Source organism: Vidua chalybeata, chromosome 11 (genome assembly GCF_026979565.1).
Source record: "Vidua chalybeata isolate OUT-0048 chromosome 11, bVidCha1 merged haplotype, whole genome shotgun sequence".
NCBI classification, from domain to species: Eukaryota; Metazoa; Chordata; class Aves; order Passeriformes; family Viduidae; genus Vidua; species Vidua chalybeata.
This window is the reverse complement of record NC_071540.1, coordinates 19,884,786-19,903,199: the sequence shown is the minus strand read 5'-3', so window position 1 is coordinate 19,903,199 and position 18,414 is coordinate 19,884,786. Positions and strand designations below refer to the sequence as shown.

The window sequence follows — 18,414 nt, the reverse complement described above, 5'->3', positions numbered from 1 at the left end:
AGATACATATTAACAGAATAAAGCCTCTTTTTTTTTTTTTTCCTTTTAACTCTAAAACAAAACAAAAAAATCATTGCAGGACAGACGCAAAGTACTCTGACTGTTCATATCACATCAGTGCATTACTTCACCTCCTTGACTTGGGAGTATTTCAATAAAATCTTTCCATGTCCTCATTTGCACCTGAGATTTCTTTCTGGATCCAAAAGTTCGGTTGTAGAACGTGCTCGTTTAATGTGACGTAACCTTTTCGACACTATGGAGTACCAGCATAGAGGAGCTCTTTCCCTAAAGTTGTATTTTTCCCTAAGTTGCATTTTTCCCTAAGTTGCATTTTTCCCCTAAAGTTAATTTTTCTCCCTAAAGCTGAAAGTTTTTCCCCTCGAGTTGTCTTTTTTTTTTTCAAATTCTCTTCTCCTGCTCCCTTTTTTTGACAGATAATCGCTTCTCCCTACCAATTCCCTTCTTTTTTTTTTTTTTTTTTTTCAATCAAGGAAGTCTGTATTCACATTACAAATGAAGAATAGCACCAGTAACTGCATAGTACAAGCGGATACCTATAGAGCCACTACGTCAATACAGTAAGAGAATTTAGAAGTGATACCGTTGAGGGCACTCGGACAGTACCGGTTTTCGCTGCGGTAAATTGGCACAGTTTTCTCGTTGCACAAAAAAAAAAAAAAAAACAAAAAAAACCAAAACACAAACAAAAAGAAAAAACACACACGCGCACACGCACACACAAAAAAAAAAAAAAAAAAACCCAAAAAAATCCAAAAAACCCTAAAAAATCAGAGTTTGTCACAAGTGTCAAGGTGCAGTTTGCTCGCGGGGACGCTTCTCCTCCAGTCCCATCGTCTACAGTGGTCAAAGAGTGGCAGCATCCTCTGGAGGGCTCCGACAGCCCCAGAACCCCAGAGCTGGGTCGTTCTTCTCTTGACGATGTAGAAACAAAATTCTTAGGGATGGCTGTCAAAATATAGGACACTCGGGTCTTAATTTAATTTTTTAATTGTATCATCGCTTAGGCCAGCTCCCAATTAAATGAATTGTACGGGATTATTTGTGCAAAATCTTCAAAAAAAAAAAAAAAAATTTGCTTTCTACAGTGTACTGCACCTTATGAATAAGACGTCTACGGAATGAAGTTCATCTCTTCAAGTACTTTGTACAAAGATAACACAGACACAGACTCAAAAGGGTCTGAGATTTGCAAGTATCCTTATAACCTCAGCACTTCTGCAATAAAGCAATTGCTCTCGACGATTCAGTCTGCCCAAAGCGATTACAATTTCAGTTCATGAAAATCATCAGCAACATCAAAGTTCTAGCATTTGCATGATAAATCAGGTGAATTAAAGTAGATTAGTAGACACAAAGCAAACTATTTCACAGAGGCTGCAGTGCAAGTTCATTTAAGCTAGACAGAGAAATCATGCTACACAAACGAATTTAATGCTTTGATAATTTTTCCCTTGCAAACCCCATGAAAGCAGCTGAGGATCACCATAAGTCACTTCCATAAATTATTCTGAAGTATCTCTTCTTAAAGGAATTTTAAAGCTGGTTAATTTTTGCCCAAAGAGTTGGCTGAGCAGGTTGTTCTGGGACTCGGCGCTGCGGTAGCTGGCCGGGCCGGCCGCCTTGGCCCCACGGGCGGCGCGGGGGCCGTGCCAGGAGCCACGCGGGGACGGCGCTGGCCCCTTGGCCAACACCTGGTGGAGGCTCTTGCCCAGAATGGCCTTCCTGCGCTTCACGTCCCCGTTGGCGTGGCGGAGCTCCCCTTTCTTCTGGTTGTAAGGGTCCAGGACCATCTTCTTCAGCTGGGGGCCCGTTCTGGGCTTGGGTCCCAGCTTGGTGCAGTGCGTGTCCCTCCTGCCGGGGGACAGGGCGGGCGCCTCGGCGTTGCTCCAGCTGCCACGTTTGAGCTCAGCGGTGCTCTCGCTCCTGGCCGGGCACGGTGGCCGGGCTTTCTTCTTCTTCCCGTCTCCTTCCATGTTCTCCCGCGAGCCGGAGCTGCTCCGGTGGCTCAAGGACTTGTGTTCTTTCCTCCTCTTGGGGTGAAGCTTGCCGGCAGCTCTGCCTGGCTCCGCGTGGCCGTGTCTCGTGGTGTTGCTGGCCGCCTCATCTCTGGGCTGGTGGCCGCTGGATTTGCCCGGGTTGCCGCCTTGGTCCTTGGCGTTAGCGCTACTGTCCTTAGCCTCGGGCACGGATTTCTCCTTCCCCGAGATGGGCTGCTGACCCTCCTCGGGGCTGCCCACACTGGGAGCAGCCTCGCTACCCACGGTCTTCTTTGGCGCTGAATCTTTGGAAGCTCTGTCGAGTGTGGGCGATGCTGTCCTGTCCTTTGGGGCCAGGGGCTGGTGGGCACCTTCTGGAGACACCGGCTTAGCCGCGCCTTCCCAGGCAGAGGCGTCACTGGCACTGGGGCTGCCCCATTTGGGGGTGTCCGTGGCTTGTGGAGACTCTGCCTTAGGGGAAGAAAGCTCTGAGACCTTCTTGGCAAGCTGGAGATAGGGGATCCCTTCCACGGCGTTGGTGTCTGCGCTGGGATTTTCCAGGATACACGCCCCGTATTCATCTTTGTTGCCTGTGCTTGTTGTTTTATGGGCATCGGCACAGCCATGTTTCTGCGTCAGGAGGGGAGGCGACAGTTTTTGGTTGGTGGCCTGGTGACAAGCCAAGCCAGCAAGGTCCATGGGAAACTCAGGCGAGTCCAAGAAAGGAAGTGGCTTCCCATCAAAGGCTCCTTTCTCCAGCTCCTCGATGGACAGGCCAGCGATGTGGCCGAGCTCGGGGCTGCCTGCAGCAGCTGGCGGCAGAGATGGGGACAGGCAGGGCGGTGGTGGCAAGGGGTCAAACGGGGACTTCTCCATGTCTGCCAGGAGCTCAGAGAAGTCACCCACCAGGACTTCTGCTTTCACGGAGGGCTGGGGTGCTCCCAGGTCACCAGGTGCTGTTGGGAAGGAGTCAGTGGGAACCTGCAGGCTGGGGCTTCCAGCTTCTACCAGCTGAAGGTCACTCGTGGGGCCTAGGTGGGCTGGTGACCTGCGTGGGATTGAGCTGCCATGGTGAGCCACCTTCCGCTTCTTGCTCGGTGGCATTCCCTCCCGGAGAGATCCGTCCTCCTTCACCTTCTCCCTGCCCTCCCTGCAGGCAGCGCCAGGCCTCATGACCCCTCGGAATTTGAAGGTCTTGCTGCTGCCCGCCAGGTGCTTCTCCATGTGCCGGTCGTACTGCTCCTTCTTGGAGAAGGTGTAGTTGCACATGCTGCAGATGAAGGACTTCTTGATGACGTGCATGACGTCGGCGCAGAGCTCGCAGGCGTACAGGGTGGTGTGCTTGATCTCCTGCTCCTCCACCACGCCATGCTCCTGGCTCAGGTGGCTCCGGAGCTCTTTGGTCTCCTGGTAGAACATGGGGCACTTGTGGCACAAGTAAATCTTCTGCAAGCTGTGCACGACCAAGTGCCGCTGGAGCTTGAAGGGTTTGGGGAACTGTTTGCCACAGTGATGGCAGTCCCGGGAAGGATCCTTGCAGTCTGGGTGCATGGGGACAGATTTTGGGGTGTTCTCACTTTTTGCCGTGTGCTCTGGAGATGGGCTGGAGGACGCTTTGGAGGAGCTGGGCGCAGGTGGCTTCACTTTGACACCGCTTTCCAAGGGGTCTTTCATCACCTTCTCCTGCTCAAGGGGCAACTCCTTGGGGCTCTTGCTCTCTCTGCTGACCCCATGCCGGCCGCTGGGGTCGCTGTGCCGGGAGGACCTGCTGGGCTTCCGACACATGATGGTGTTGAGGAAGTGGGTGACGGCGGCATTGTCCTCACCGAAGCAGCCCGGCAGGCCCATCACCGACTTCTGCGCCTGCCCCTTGCGCGCGAACTGCGTGGCGTGCTCCCGCAGGTGCTCGTTGTACATCCAGACGTCGGAGATCTCCTTCAGGCACATCCCGCACGCCCACAGCCCAGCTTTGTTCCTGGTGTGCTTCTCCTTCAGGTGGTCGCGGAGCTGCTCCCGGGAGCTGAATTTGCGCTGGACACACATGTAGCAGGTAGGAGGAGGGGAAGGGTTGTGGGAGAGCTTGTGGAAGTCCAGCTCCCCCAGGGTCAGGAACCACTGGAAACAGACTTTGCATTTGTACTGCTTGTCTTTGGTTTTGATGGTTATGTCCCCGCGGTTTTTCCCCAATTTCCCATCTTCTACCTTGCTCCTGTGCTTGCCCGACCTTGGCTTCAAACTCACGGCGTTGTCCTCGCCATGGCCAGGAAGATCCTCGCAAGGGCTGAAGAAGCACATGTCTCTCATTTTCAGCTTTGCATTAAGCATCTCAATGTCGATGGTGTGAAATTCGGGGGAGTCTGAATCCCCATTATCTTTGCCATTGTAGGACTCCTCTGCCAGGTCGGGGGGCTCGGAGCTCGCTTCTTGGAGCGAGTGCTCATCCTCAAGGTCCATCAGAGGCTCAAACATGTCCTCGGCAGAGAGGCTTTCCCCCTCCTTCTCCAGACTGCCCCAGATGTTCAAGCTGGGAACGCTGTCCCCGTGGCTGTTCTGGCACAAGAAGGTCAGCATGTTGTCCTCCAGGTCAATGTCCTCCTTCCCTTGGTCGGTCTCCTCCTGGTCCAACCTCAGCTCGATGCTTTTAGATCCATCTGCAGCAGCATCTCCGCTCTTTGCCTTGCTGCCGTGACACATGTTCAGCATCAGGGCATCGTCAACGGAGATGGTCTCATACTCATGAGGGTCCTCCCTGGTGACACAGAAGGAGCTGGTGTCGCTGAGGTCAGAAGCCAGGCGGATGGTGAAGAGGTCGATGGCCCCCGCTGGCTGCAGGCTGACCTCGGGGACAGGTTTGGGTTTCTTGCTGCGCTTCCCATACACCCGCGTGCACTTCCTCCGGGCAAACTGGTCGTCCCTGGGGAACAGCTGGGAGAAGGTGGAATCATCGTCGAAAAAGCTCTGGAGGTCTGAGGTGGCCGTGCTGTCCCCGCAGTGCTCCCTGCCTGGTGGCACATCTGCCTTCACCCACCGCTTTGGATCTGCAGGAGAGGGGCTGGTCCCCGGCGCGGTCTGCAGAGCACCATGCCCAGAAGCATTTTGGGTGGTTCCCAAATCGTGGTTCTCCAGCAGCAAAGCCCCTTTGCCAGGAGCTGTGGGACCCTGCAGGGCACCACTCCAGTTCCTGGTGTCACTGCCTGCCACAGGACTGTCCCCTGTCCCAGCATTCATGTCCTCTGTGCCATCAGCACCACGATGCTGCTCTGTGCCCACCTCGCCCCATCCCTTCGCCACTTGCTCCACAAACCCACTGATCCATTTTCTGCAAGCCTGCGTGTCTTCCACTGCATCTGGATCTTCCACCTCCCCAGGACAGGTGCCCGTGGCTGTCTCCTTGCTGACCATCTCCTTTAGAGACCCCATCCTGCTGCCCAGGTCTTCCTCCAGCTCGGCTGCACAAGAGGACTCTTTGGCTTTTTGGGAGTGCTGGGCTGCGCTGGTCCTGTTTTGCTCCTCTGTGGAGATGCAACCATCTGGCTCGTGCAAGCCCTCCATGGTCCCGGGCAGGCTGGAGCTGAGGGCAGCAGGACCTGTGCTCTTCTCCAGCTCACAGGGACCATCGGGCTCATTCCTGCTGGGAAACACCTTCGTTTTCCTTCGCCTCACTTTCCTGTTGAGCTGCTTCTCAGAACTGCTCTTCCCCTCACCAGGATCTTTGCTTTGGCTCCTTCTGCCCTTTTCTCCTTTCCTGACCTGCCATCCCAAATCCAGCTTCCCAGACGCTGCCTCTCCCGACCCCCTCATCTCCGGGCGCGGTCCCTTTGCCTTCACCTCCCTCTGCAGGACGCGTGTGCGGTGCAGCTCCTGGGACATCTCCAAGGAGATCACGCTGAGGTCGCTGAGCACTCTGCTGACCACCTCCTGCATCTGCGTGCTGGGCTCTTTCTCCAGGCCTGCGAGTATTTTCTTGGGAACGCGTTCAACGGTGGAGGTCAGCGCCTGTGAGCTGCAGGTTTTGTCTTTCACCGACGCCTTCAGGCTCCTCCTGGGCACCTTTTGGGCTGCTTTTGATGTCTTGTGTGCAGGAATCAGAGGGGACCTGGGAGTCTTGCTGGGCTGTGGCAAACCGCCGTTCTTCACCTGGTGCTTGACAGCTTTGTGCCTGGTCAGGCCGGGCTTGGACCGGAACGTGGCTGAGCAAATGTCACAGGTCACCGGGAGTCCATTGGGCTTTCTTCCTTTGTGGAGTTCATTTTGGGATGGGTCTGGAGTACTGCTGGGTGTGTAGTCCTCTCCTTGGCCCACGCTGTTTAACACACAACCCCCAGCTTCTGCAGCCCCATGGCTTTTGGATTTCTCCCCCTTTAAACTCTTTCCTTCACTCTCTGTGGTTTTGGAAAGAACAAGTCTCACCTCTGCTGCCCCTGAAAACTCATGGCCATTTAATTCAGCAGGACCAAGATCTCCAACCCTTGTAAGACCTCTGCTGATGGCAGCTGACATGTCCTGAACAGCAAAACCATTGCACAAAGCCTCTGGTTCACTTTGATGCTTGTTCCTGACATGGGAGCAGTTTTCAAGTTTGTTCTCTTGGTTCAGGTTGACCTCCCTTCCTTCCATGGGCAGAAGATCCGCTCTGGGCTGGGTTGGATAGTCCTGGGTTTCTGGAGGGGTGGAGTTAACGACTGTGTCTGTGATGGCACACCCTTGGTTTTCTTTAAAATCTGGCAGCACAGCACCGGTGTTTTCGGGGACCTCCTTCCCGACACCCTTTTGGTGGAAAGGTGGCGAGCAGGGAAGAGAACAGTCTTTCCCAGGAGGTTCCCGGGGACCACCCATCTCCAAGGCAGAGCCCACCAGAGCATCACCATGCAGCAGAGTGCAGGGTCTCACTGTCCCCTCTCTTCCAGGTGATTCATAGCTACCCAAAGCACCATCAGGGAGGTGATGAGGATGTTCCTCAGCCGCTTCCATCGGCACAGCCCCGCAGTGACGCAGCGAGGGAGGGAAGGCGGGTGCCCTTTCCCATGTCCCTTGCTCTGCTGGGCTCACGGTGTGATGGATGTGATGGCTGCTGGCCTCGGGAAAACAACTCTTTGTGACGAATGAACTTGGTGTGGCAGGCAGGGAGGAGCCGTATTTCTTCTCATCCGAGAGCTGAGTGCCTAAACTGGGGACCTCTCCCCCCTCGGCCCCGCTGCTCTGCAAGCATTTGAGGTTGGAATATTTGGCTGGTGAGAGCAGGCTGGCTGGAGATTCACCTGTGTCATCACAGCCATTGAGGGACAACTTGCCGTTCCCTTCTCTGGGAACATCTGCACTGACCGTGCTGGCTTTTATCTCCGTCCCCAGGCTGTGATCCTGGTGGAGCTCCCCCTCAGAGGGACCAAAGGGGCCGACGGGACTCGTGGGAGCACTGCCTGGGTGCTGCGCCCCCTTCCCCACCCAACTCCTTTCCAGCCTCTCTCCCTCTCCTCTGCCCAGCATTTCTTCCTCGAGCAAACCACGGCTGGGGTGGGATTGCTCATGTTTCCTAAATGCCAAGGTCGTTGTGTTGTTATCTCCCTCCTGCTCTTCCCTGAGCTGATCAGCTTTCCTTCCCTGCCCTGGCAGCGAGGTCACCGCGGTGCTGTTGGGTGGTGAGAGGTCATTACGCTCCTGGGAAACACCATCTGCAGGGATATTAATGTCCCTCGGCTCCGGGGCTTCATTTGCTAAGTGCTGCAGCTCTGTTACATTATTTTGCAGCTCCGGCTTTGCCGACGTGGATTGTTTTGCGTGGTAAGAGCCCTCTGCGTCCAACGCCTCCAGCTGCTCACATCCACTGGGAGAAAGCACCTCTTTCCCTGGAGCACTGATATGTCCAGTGGGGAGATCCCCTTCCCCTTGGGTCTCATCTTCTCCTTCCAAGGCACCACTGCTCTGCTCCTGGTGCTCCGTCTGGACGTGGGTGGTGGCAGAGGGGTGGCTGGGAGCCAGCAGCCCGGGGAAGCACGGCATCAACAGCTCCTCCTCGTTGTTCTTCACCGTCCGGGCGACGAAGAGCTGCAGCTGCTGCAGGGGGTTGGCAGAGGTCTCCTGGGATGCCCCCATCATCTCCTGGGAAGGGCGGTTGCTCTCCTTGGGCACACTCAGCATCTCAAACAGCAGCACTTTGGGCTTGCTGGCTTTGTCACTGGCTCCAGGGCTTTGATAGGTGTTGGGACTCCTCCTCTCCTCCGTCTCCTCCACCAGCGCAGGCCCATCACCACCCCCTTTGAGATCCACAGCGTTTTTCACTGTTTTGGGGGGCTCAGTCCTGCTTAAGGTCTTTTCTTCTGTATCTGGGACCTCTTTGACGTGAGGTGAAAAGGCGAGATCCAAGGCTGGGGTGGGACCCTGCTGAAACCCAAATCGGGGTTTAGGGTTTGGAAGATGGGCATCCAACTTCTCCAGCTCCGCAGGATCAGTGTCTGCTTTCCCTGGCACAGGGAAGCCCTCGGCACCGCAGTGGCATGGCAGGGATGGCAGGGGGTCTTTGGTTCCTTCTGCTGCACCCACGGTCTCGGGGAACACGGCGTCAGTGATAACAGGAGGGCTTTTTGTCACAGGGCCGGTGTAGATGGGAGCCTCTGTTTGGTCAGCTGTGCTTGAGCCAGGTAGACTGCTGGAAGAAGACCCATTTTCCATCTTCCCGAGGTCTCTTTCCTCAGTGGCCGCAGCTCCCTGGAGCTGCTCCCTGCTGTCTTTGGAGCAGAAATGGTTTGTGGCCAGCGGGGCTGGGTCGCACATCCCGGTTTCCAGCGAGCCCAGCTCCAGCGGGCACGGCCAGGGCTCCCTGGGTCTCTCGTAGCCCTCACGGGCAGTCACCACGTCTGGCTTCTCCCCTGCCAGCCTCTCCTCAACGCAGAGGCTCGATCTGCCCAGCTCACCTGCCAAAAACAGCCCTTTCTCCTGGCCTGCCTCTGGCTCTCCCTGGGACAGCACCGGGAACCGCTCGGCCCCCTGTGCTCGCAGGTGGACAGCCACGGATGGCTCGGATTTCTGGAGGGTGACGGACACCTCCGAGTCCAACTTGCTGGTTTGCAGTTGGCTTTCCAGCTCCGTGACCAAGCGCTTGATCTCCAGCTCGTCGTCTGAAATGTTGCCCATGAAGGTCACGTTGTAATCCGCGATCCTGTCTGGCAGCGGCAGGGAGAGCTGGCTGCCGGGGACAGCTCCTTCCTCGGGGAATTTCTTGGCTGGCGGCTTCTCCACGGAGAGGCTGTGGAACTGAGACATGTCTTCTGGCAGCATGGGAGCCACCTCCTCCATGAGGGACCAGTCTTTCTCCGGCAGGAAGGGTGGGTACGCTTGCTCGAAGGGCAGCGGCTTGCGGGGGCCGCTCCCGGGACAGGGGAACGCTGTCACGTATCCATCCTTGCCCTCGTACGGATCGAACTCGGAGACGGGCAGCTCGCCGAATATCGACGAGGAGTCAAAGCTGAGAGGGGAGGACACTTTGCCCTGCGGCATCTCCGTGGCAAAAGGGGAGATGCCGGAGTGTTTCTGCTCGAAGGAGCTGGCGCTGATGTCATCCCGGCACAGGTACACGTCATCCATGTGGGAGGAGCCCAGGGCTGGGGGCTTTGGGAAGAGGCTGTCCTCGTAGTGACCGGGAAGGCCTTTGGGGTCAAAAAACGCGTTGTCACCGCTGACATACGGATCGGGCGTCTTGGCAGCGAGCATCATTCCCACTGCATCCCCCCCGTAGGTGGGAGCTGGTGTGGGATAATCCTTCCGACCGTCACAGAGCCCCTGGCCCTTTGTGAATTTCATTCCTGCTTCCGAGCAGGTGGCACTCCCACGGCCAGGACTCGATTTGTTACCGCCGTGGGGTGGAGCAATCACCTCCTCTGTGTGGTATTTCAGCCCTTCACTTGGGAAAGGAGCAAACTGGTGCCTCTGGTGGTCCACGGTGAGCTCAGGAGAGCCCTGAGCCTGGAGGGTGGGCTCTCCTGCCTCACCTGGGAGCTTTGCTGCTCCTCTGGGCTCTTCCACCCCCTCCTTAGAGGAGAAGCTGGCAGGGCTCTGGCCTGGGGTGGCCGTGCCGAGCATTTGCCTCTCCTGGGGCTGCGGTGACGGCTCCTCCTTTGCACAGTCCATGGCAGCAACATCTGGTTCAGCACTCGGCCGTGTCCTGGAGCCTGCCAGCAAAGGTTTGGCTGAGCCAAACCTCCTGCTCCCCCTGGGAATGTCCTCTTTGCTCTCCTGGCTCGTCTTTGGGCTGCTGTGCTGGGGAGGGCTGAGGGGAGTCCTTGGCACACGGGCTGGGCTGCCCGAGCGCCTCCTCCTCTGGGTGCCACCCTTGTCACCAGCCCCACCAGGGTGGGGTGGGCTCGTGCCCATCTCTCTGGGCACGCTGTGGTTGCTGCCAGCAGAGGAGTGGCTGCTTCTCCTTCGGGCTCTGGCAGCACAATCCTCTTTCTCAGCATCCTCCTGACTCGGGACATCCCCGTCCTCCTGTGCCTCCCTTTTCTGACTGTCCCTTTTCCGGCTGTAGCTCCAGGCTGGGTCTTTCTCTCTGGCTCTCTCGCTTCTGCCCAGGCGTTTCTTGCTGAAGCTGTACTTGCTCCTCCCCACGAATCCCATGCCACGCTTCTTCCTGCCCCGGGGCTTGCTGCACTCTGCCCCCTCCTCATCCGAGTCGGACACGTAGTCGTATTCCCGCAGCCTGCCCTCCTTGGTGGCTGCCAGCGGCCTCTCGGTGGCCTGGGGCAACTGGGCCTGCTTGCTGCTCTTCACCTGCAGCTTGTGGAGCTTGTTCTTCTGCTGCACGATCTTGTGGATGAGCTCCTTGCTCCACGTCCCGCTTCGGGGCTTCCGCTTCTTCACGTCCTTCATGGAGAACCGCGGTGGCTTGGAGCTCTTGGTGGCGACGCCTGGCCCCACCTCGCTCTTCATCGGAGGGTCTTGGCCGAGTTTCCTGGGATGCTTCTGGCTGGAGGTGCTGGCTGGTGGGATGCTGTTCTTCCTGCCCGCCCTCAGCCTGGCTGTCCTCTCTGCTCCCTCTGCCGCGGGATCCGGCTCCAGCGGTGCCACCCTCCGTGCCACCCTCCCTTTGTGAAGGTGCCGCTTTCCTGGCCCTCTCTTCACCTGCTCCCCACCTGGCTGGTCATCTTCACAAAAACAGCCAGCCTTGGCCTCTCCTGCTGCCTTCTCCTCCGCTGCCTGCTTGGATTTGCTCTCCGAGGCCAGGCCTTCCTTGGCCTTGTGGGCCATCCCCCCGGCAGCCGCCTTCACGCCCGGCAGCTCCTCATCAGCGAACACGTCGATGAAGCTGCTGTCGATCTCCGGGTTATCCGACTGGTATCCCAGGCCGTTGAGCGCCTCGGTGATCAGGCTGTCCAGCTTGGCATCGTCGATGTCCAGGTCGGAGGCGCTGAGCGGGAGGGAGCTGGCGGCCAGGCCGTGGAAGAGGCCGCCCTTCAGAGCATCCTCCTTGCCCTCGCTTTTGCCTTCCCCGTCCAGCAAGAAGTCGTCGCTCTTGTTTAATGCCAGCAGATGTCCCTGGGGGTCTGGAGAGAGCGCCAGGGGTTTGGGAGGCTCCGGCGGGAGCGCTTTCCGCCCCTCGGCTGCCCGGGGAGCGTCCTTGGGCTCTGCCTGGGCAGCGGGCTGCGAGGCGCAGAACTGGCGGTGCTGCAGGAACGAGGACAGGTTGCTGTAGTTCTGGTCACACTGTCTGCAGGTCAGCAGCACGTCCAGCTGGTCCAGGCTGGCACTGCTCAGGGAGGTGGCCAGCAGGTGATGGGAGGAGTAGGGCGGCGGAGGCTGCTCCCCATCCAGCCCTTCCGAGCAGCCTTTGGCCGCCTCCCCGCCGGGTTTGTGGAACGGGCTGCCCGGGGCACATTTCAGGAGGCTGTCGTCTTTCAGAGCATCCGCAGGGAAGCCGAAGGACTTGACAGAGTCCGGGGGGTGGTAATGAAGCGAGCTGGGACTCAGAACCTCGGAGGGGTGGAAGGCTTTGTTGGCATCCTTGGCATGGCAGAGGTGCTGGAAGAAGGGCGAGGGGGTCAGCGCTCCGGACATCTGGCTGTCCTCGAAGCCGGGGTTGAGTGGGCTGCTGGACACGGGGGACAGCGACGAGCAGGTGCTGCCACACGTGGGGTTGGGGACAGGGGACGGCAGCGGGGACTCGCAAGGGGAGGCAGCTGCCAAGGCTGACGGTGGCAGGACCAGCCCTGAGCCTGACGAGCTCCTTGAGGGAGGAGGAGGAGGAGCTGCTTGAGCAATACTGTAGAACAGGGCTTTGCTTCTCGAGTCGCAGGCAGGAGACCCTGGTTCCTTCCCACTCTCAAAGGAAAAAGCTCCCGTCACGCTGGGATCTCCCCTCTGCAGGCTCTCTCCCGATAGCAGCTTTTTGCTGTGGTACCCCGGAGAATTGCTTATGGGGGGCCCTTTCTGGGCTTTCCCGCTGCCCTGCCAGTCCGACGTGCCCAGGGGGAAGGGGAGCTTCTGGCTGCTGATGTGTCTCGACAGCTCCAGCCTGTTGGCACCGGGCACTGCAGAAGGGAGGTGCATCTGCTGCCAAGGCAGCCTGGCATTTTTCTGCCTGTGCTGCCTCTGCTCGGGGCCAGACTGGCACTCGAATGAGAACTGGTTTCCAACAGGGTTTGAATAAGGTGCTGAATTCTGGTCCATGGGAGAAAACGCCTTCGTGGCACCTTCCCAAGCTTGCACAAGCCTGGGGTGGGTGGGTGCCGCAGTGGGAACGCTCGTCTCGAAAGGCACGGCTCCCGCGCCGCTGCTGCCCGCGGGGGAGCTGCAATAGGCCTTGCTCTGAAAGTGCACTTGGGACAGGGAGTTTGGTGGCACGGTCCTTCTCAGGGGGCTGCTCTGCACCAGCAGCCGCGGGCTGGGGACGCCGTCCTTGGCCGAGGCTTGCCTCTTCCCCACCGGCTTTGGCATGGTAGGCGAGTGTAAACTAGACGGAAAAACAGCTTGGTTTTCTTGGAAAGTGCTTGGGTTTTGGTCGATAGCACCAGACGACGGGAGAGCACCAGTGGGGTCGGCGGGATGCTCGGCCCTGCCCTTGCAGCAGGGCAAGGGGCCGTGGTGCAGGGCCGGCGGCGGCGGCGGGTGCAGGAAGGGCGGCGGCGGCGGAGGAGGGGGCACGGGCAGCCCGTACAGCCGCCCCTCGGGGGACACGCTCTCGTAGGAGCCCCCGCCCAGCGGCTCCTCTGGCCACTCTCTGGGCGACGAGTGGAAGGCGAAGGCACCGGGAGCCAGCTGGGCGGTGGCGGCGATTCCCACGTCCAGGTACTCCTGGCTGCCCGCGCTGCTGCGGAACGGCTCCTTCCCCGCCTCGTGCAGCAGCTGGAAGGGGAACTGGCACGGCAAAGCCCCCAGGCCGTGCACAGCGGCTTTGCCACCCTCGGAGAAAGAGCTGGGCTTCTGCACCGAGATCCCGTAGGTAGCACCGGCAAAGCTCTTCTCCGGGGAAGGCCACGACTCGGCCCGGTTTGCCTGGAACTCTAAATAATGTAGCTGCCCATGGGTGCCGGGGCTCTTGAGGGGGATGCCGGCGGCGGGGGGCTGCCCCTTGGGGCCGAGGGAGGGGCCGGGCTGTGAGGTATAACTGGTGGGGGTCCGGCCGCCGGCGGCGTCGGGGAAGCAGCGGCCGAAGCCGATTTCTTCCGGCCGGAGCTCGGCGTCGCGCTGGGGGATGCTGGGCACGTGGAAGCGGTAGCTGCCGGCCGCGGGGGTCACCTCCGGCTTCTTCGGGGGCGTCACCTTCTGCTGCGGGTAGGCGATGCCGATGGTGGGGCTGGGCCGGGTGCCGGCGATGCTGAGCCGGTAGAGCTGCTGGTGGCCCCGCTCGCCCTTCCCCGAGCGCCGGCTGCGCTCCCGGGCTCGCCCCTTCCCCGGCGGGGACAGCGGGCTGCCCTTGACCTCTCCCCAGGCGCTGTCATTGCCGAACTTGGGCTTGCACTGGAGGGATTTGAAGTCGATCTTCCCCGCTTGCTGCGGCCGGATCACGGCTTCCCGCTGGCTGTGGGGCTCCTTGTCCTTGGGGCCGGGGAAGGGGGATGTCCCCTCCCCGCCCAGCGCCCTCCCATCCTTGTCCCCGCAGCCTTCGCAGCCGAAGTCCTTGTCGGGCTCTTTGGGGCCGGCCTCAGTATCGCCGATGGTGTAAACATGCTGGGTCTCTCCAGTCATGATACCGAGGAGGGGACAAGGCTACAGAGCCCCGCTGTCCCGTCCCGCTGCGAGCTGCCGTGCCCCCGTCACGGGCATGGTCCTCCGCCGATGGGCACCGGCGCGGGCAGAGGGGCAGCAGCTCCCCGGGGCCGGGCTGCGGGCGGGTCCCGAGGGCCGGCGGGGCTCTGCCGCATCCTTCAGACCTGCAGCGAACAGGAGAGAAGAGGGGAAGGCTGGGGGTCAGTCAGGGAAGGGGCCAGAGGAGGCACGGGGGAGATTTTGGCCCCTTTTCTTGGACTGCGGTTGGAGGAGGGGGCATCGCAACCCCCCCCCGGGGTGAAGCCCTGCAGCTTCGGGCTCTTCAAAGGATGCTCAGAGCAGTTCACCTCTGGCAAAAGCTGCTGAGGAAGCACTTTTTTTTTTTTTTTTTCCTCCCGGGAAAGCTATTTCTGGGTTACTTCTTAGCAACATAAGCAGAAAAAGATGACAGAAGAGCTCCACCTACGGATTAGTGGGAAGGGCTGTCGGGATGGGCTGGGAGAGGCATCCTGGGAAGGGCTCTCTGTCCCCATGTCCCCGAGTGCCCGTGTCCCCGTGTGCCTGTGTCCTCATGCTCCCGTGTCCCCAGGTCCCCGCTGCTGGAGGGAAGATGAAGGGAAAGGTTTTTGCTCCGTCGCTTTCCCCCTGGAGCTGCCCTTCATCGCTCTGAAATCCTCGGAGAAAGGACTTCACCACCCTCCCTGCGAATTGCCCTGGAAATGTTAGATGTTATTAAGGAGGCAAAACCAGAAAAGCTGAGTCCCGAATTTCCCAGCTGATTTTACAACCCAGACCTCGGGGCGTTTTAAAAGGCGCCACCAGGATTTTATATGAAGAAGGTTTTAATAAAAAGAAGGGTAAAGTTTTGCTTTAAAGAGTCTTTTTTTTTTTTTTTTTGAAGAGAAGTCTGCTGGAAACAGTGAGGGTTTTTTTCTCCTCCCTCGCTGGAAATGTTTCTTTACCGTCTGCTGCAGTGGGTCAAGGCACGGCACTGCTGGGAGGGGGTGAGGAGCAGGAAATTCAGTTTATTCCTCTCCTTCTGGGTGTAATTCCCACAAATCCCAACCCCACCGGGTTCGCCCATCCTGCCCTGGAGTGACCTGAGCACGGAAGATTTTCCAAGGAGAACGGGAGCACCCTGCATCTCTCCAGGACCTCACCTCTCCATTCCCACCTGGAACCTGTGGTGATGAGCACCCAGCACCCCCAGCGCTGCATTAATAACAATACTCGGGGTAGAGAGGGGCGGCTGCATCCCCCCCATCGCTGCTGCAGGGATGCAGCACTGCTCCCCTCTCCGGTTCGAGCTGCCAGGCCTGAATTCCTCCCCAGTTTCACACCCCGCCGAGTGAAACGGATCCGGGGCCGATAGGGTCGGAGCCGAGCGTGCCGGCTCCGCGGCCAAAGCTCACACGCGGCCCTTTGGCACAAAGGGCTCTGCTGGGAAAACAATGCCCCACTTATGCCTCAGCCAGCCACAACTCCAGAGCCCGCTCGCTGCTGTTTAAATTTGCAAAGGCTCCTTGCCAAGATAAAATACCCAAGGCCAGCGCTCGCTACATTATCACAGTCGGGCTTTTCAGCCACATAAAGGAGCCTTTTTTTTTTTTTTTTTTTTTTTTTTTGGTTTTTTTTTTTTTTTTTTTTTTTTGCGAGGGAAAAGCTGGTCGGTGTGGCTGGAAAGCTGCAGGATTTGCACGGCAAGGGCTGAGGGGGGCCGCGCTGAGCGCCAGGAGACACAAACATCCTGCTCCCTGCGCTGGCAGAGGGATGGGGATGGGGACAGCAGGGCTGGTGGCACGCAGGGCTGTCCCACTGCCGATGGCACCCACGTCCTGCTGGAGGTGGCAGAGCCTGGGCAGGAAATGGCTGTGGATTTACTCCATGCAAATCACGGATGGTGCACAGGTATAAGGGCAAGGTGTAAATTAGGGATTTGCTCGCCAAAATCTCCCTGCCAGGGCTTGGGAGTCCCCTGTCCCTGCCTGGGGGTCCCTCCTGCTGGCTGTGGCCACGGGGCATCGCTCCGAGGTGGCCCGGCAGCCCCGGGAGCAGGGAAATCCGGGGCCTCATGCGGCTCCGATGGGGCAATCGATAAGGAGGGCTGGGCGTGTTGATTTAAAGCGATATTGCCCAGGCAGCTCCTGCATCCATCCCCCGAAGGGTCACGGATCTGCCACAGGCACAGCTCACCCCCCGTGGGATGGGAAATCCAGGAAAAAAAAAAGGAAAACTGGGACTATTCCATCTGGATTTTACAGCCCCAGCCTGCCCTCAGCACCAGGCTCCTCCATGGGTTACCACTGGCATCACTCCTTGGATTTTGACATTTCAGCTCCTGGAAGAGGAGGTGGAAAGGGACGGAACGGAGGCAAAGGGAGTTTGGCTTTTTTAAAAACCCACTGTGATTACTGCCAGGCTGGCTGGCTGCAGGCAGAGCCATCCCCCACCTGCGGGGGGCTTGGAGCATCCTCCCTGTGCTGGGGCCCCCCACAGCCTCCTGCAGCCCCTGGGGGACAGGGGACACGGCCAGCGGCGGTGGCAGCAGCCTGGCTGGCACGGAGAGCCGTGCCTGGCGCTCTCTTGGCCGGGCAGGTCCCGTCCTGCCGGGAGCCCAGCGTGCCAGACGGGTTGTGATTCACCGCCCGGTGCCTCCGGAGCTCGCCGTGCCCGCGGGGCAGGGCTGAGCTGAGGGTCCCCGAGCACCCCAGAGCTTCCCAATCCCTCCCCGCAGGCTGCAAACCCCGGGGGGGAACCGCAGCACCCCCAGCACGGAGAAAGGATCCTTCCCACGGGAGAAAAGCTGAGATCCCACCAGCGGCTCATGTGGGACACCCTGCAGGGACCACGCCGTGGGGAGGGGACCGCCAGGTGCCCACCACGGGACAGGGGAAGGATGTCCCCAGGGCAAACCCCCACTCTGGTGGACAGAACGGCTGTGTGAGCAGGGAAAAAAAAAGCCAAACATCCCACAAGGAAACGGCAGCCGCGGCTCCGGCAGCGGGAATTGCTCCTTCCCATGGCAGGCCCAGTGGGCACGGCCTCGGCGGGGTCTGGCAGAGCCGGGCTCAGCGCTGGGCTCGGCCTCTCCCCTGCCTGACCTTGGCGAGTCGGTTACTCGCGGTGACTCAGCTCCATCTGGAAATCAGCCCGATAACGCTCCCCCCCCGCTTATCTATCGCTCCTGTATCGCCCGAGCTGATTAGGCGGGCAGGGACTGTTCCTGCTCTGCCTCTGGACGGTGCCCAGGGCAGCCCTGCTGGGGCTGGCACACGTGCAGGGGGTCGGGGAGAGGGGCTCTGCTCGGGGGCTCCGCTTGAGGTTTGGTCCAGGTGAGCTCAGAGGCTCCAAGGGGAACAAACCAGGCCGGGATGGGTCCCTGTGACAGGGACAGCACCCAGGGAGTGGCTGGAGCTGTGCCAGGGCAGGTTTAGGTTGGATCTCAGGGAAAGGCTCTTCCCCCAGAGGGTGCTGGCACTGCCCAGGCTCCCCAGGGAATGGGCACAGCCCCGAGGCTGCCAGAGCTCCAGGAGAGTCTCAGGGATACTCTCAGGGATACCCAGGGTGGGGCTGTTGGGGTGTCTGTGCAGGGCTGGGGTTGGATTGATGATCCTTGTGGGTCCCTCCCAGCTCAGGACATTCCCTGGTTCCATGGAGCTGCTGCTGTCTCAGCCAGGAGTTGTGGCAGTGCAGCTCAGGGATCAGGGACAGGCGTGGGAGTGGGTGGCTGGAAAATCTCAGGATGCCAGCTGGGTGGCAACTGCCCGGGCACTGCCCTTCGCTGTGCTGGTGGGAGGGAGATGGGTGGGGGCAGCATTCCAGGGCCTCAAGGAGAGCTGGAGAGGGACTGGGGACAAGGGATGGAGGGACAGGACACAGGGAATGGCTCCCACTGCCAGAGGGCAGGGCTGGTTGGGATATTGGGAATTGGGAATTGTTCCCTGCCAGGGTGCTGAGGCCCTGGCACAGGCGCCCAGAGCAGCTGGGGCTGCCCCTGGATCCCTGGCAGTGCCCAAGGCCAGGCTGGACGGGGCTTGGAGCAGCCTGGGATAGGGGAAGGTGTCCCTGCCATGGCAGGGGTGGAAGAGTTTTAAGGTCCCTCCCAACCCAAACAATCCTGGGATTCCACGAGGGGATCCCACACGGAACCCCCTGGCTCTGTGGGCTTTCAGTGGCTTCATGTGGCACGAGGGTGACTCTGAACACACTTTGTCCCCAA

General features: G+C 59.3%; 1 protein-coding gene across 1 annotated transcript; it reads right to left on the bottom strand.

Moving 5' to 3' along the window:
• Positions 1-718: 718 nt before the first annotated feature.
• ZNF469 (zinc finger protein 469) lies at positions 719-14,174 on the bottom strand. Its single transcript, XM_053953277.1, has 2 exons — positions 7,138-14,174; positions 719-6,846 (listed from the first exon to the last, which is right to left on the bottom strand). The coding sequence occupies exons 1-2, from the start codon at positions 14,172-14,174 to the stop codon at positions 1,527-1,529; spliced, it is 12,357 nt and encodes a 4,118-aa protein (XP_053809252.1). The 3' UTR covers positions 719-1,526.
• Positions 14,175-18,414: the final 4,240 nt, after the last annotated feature.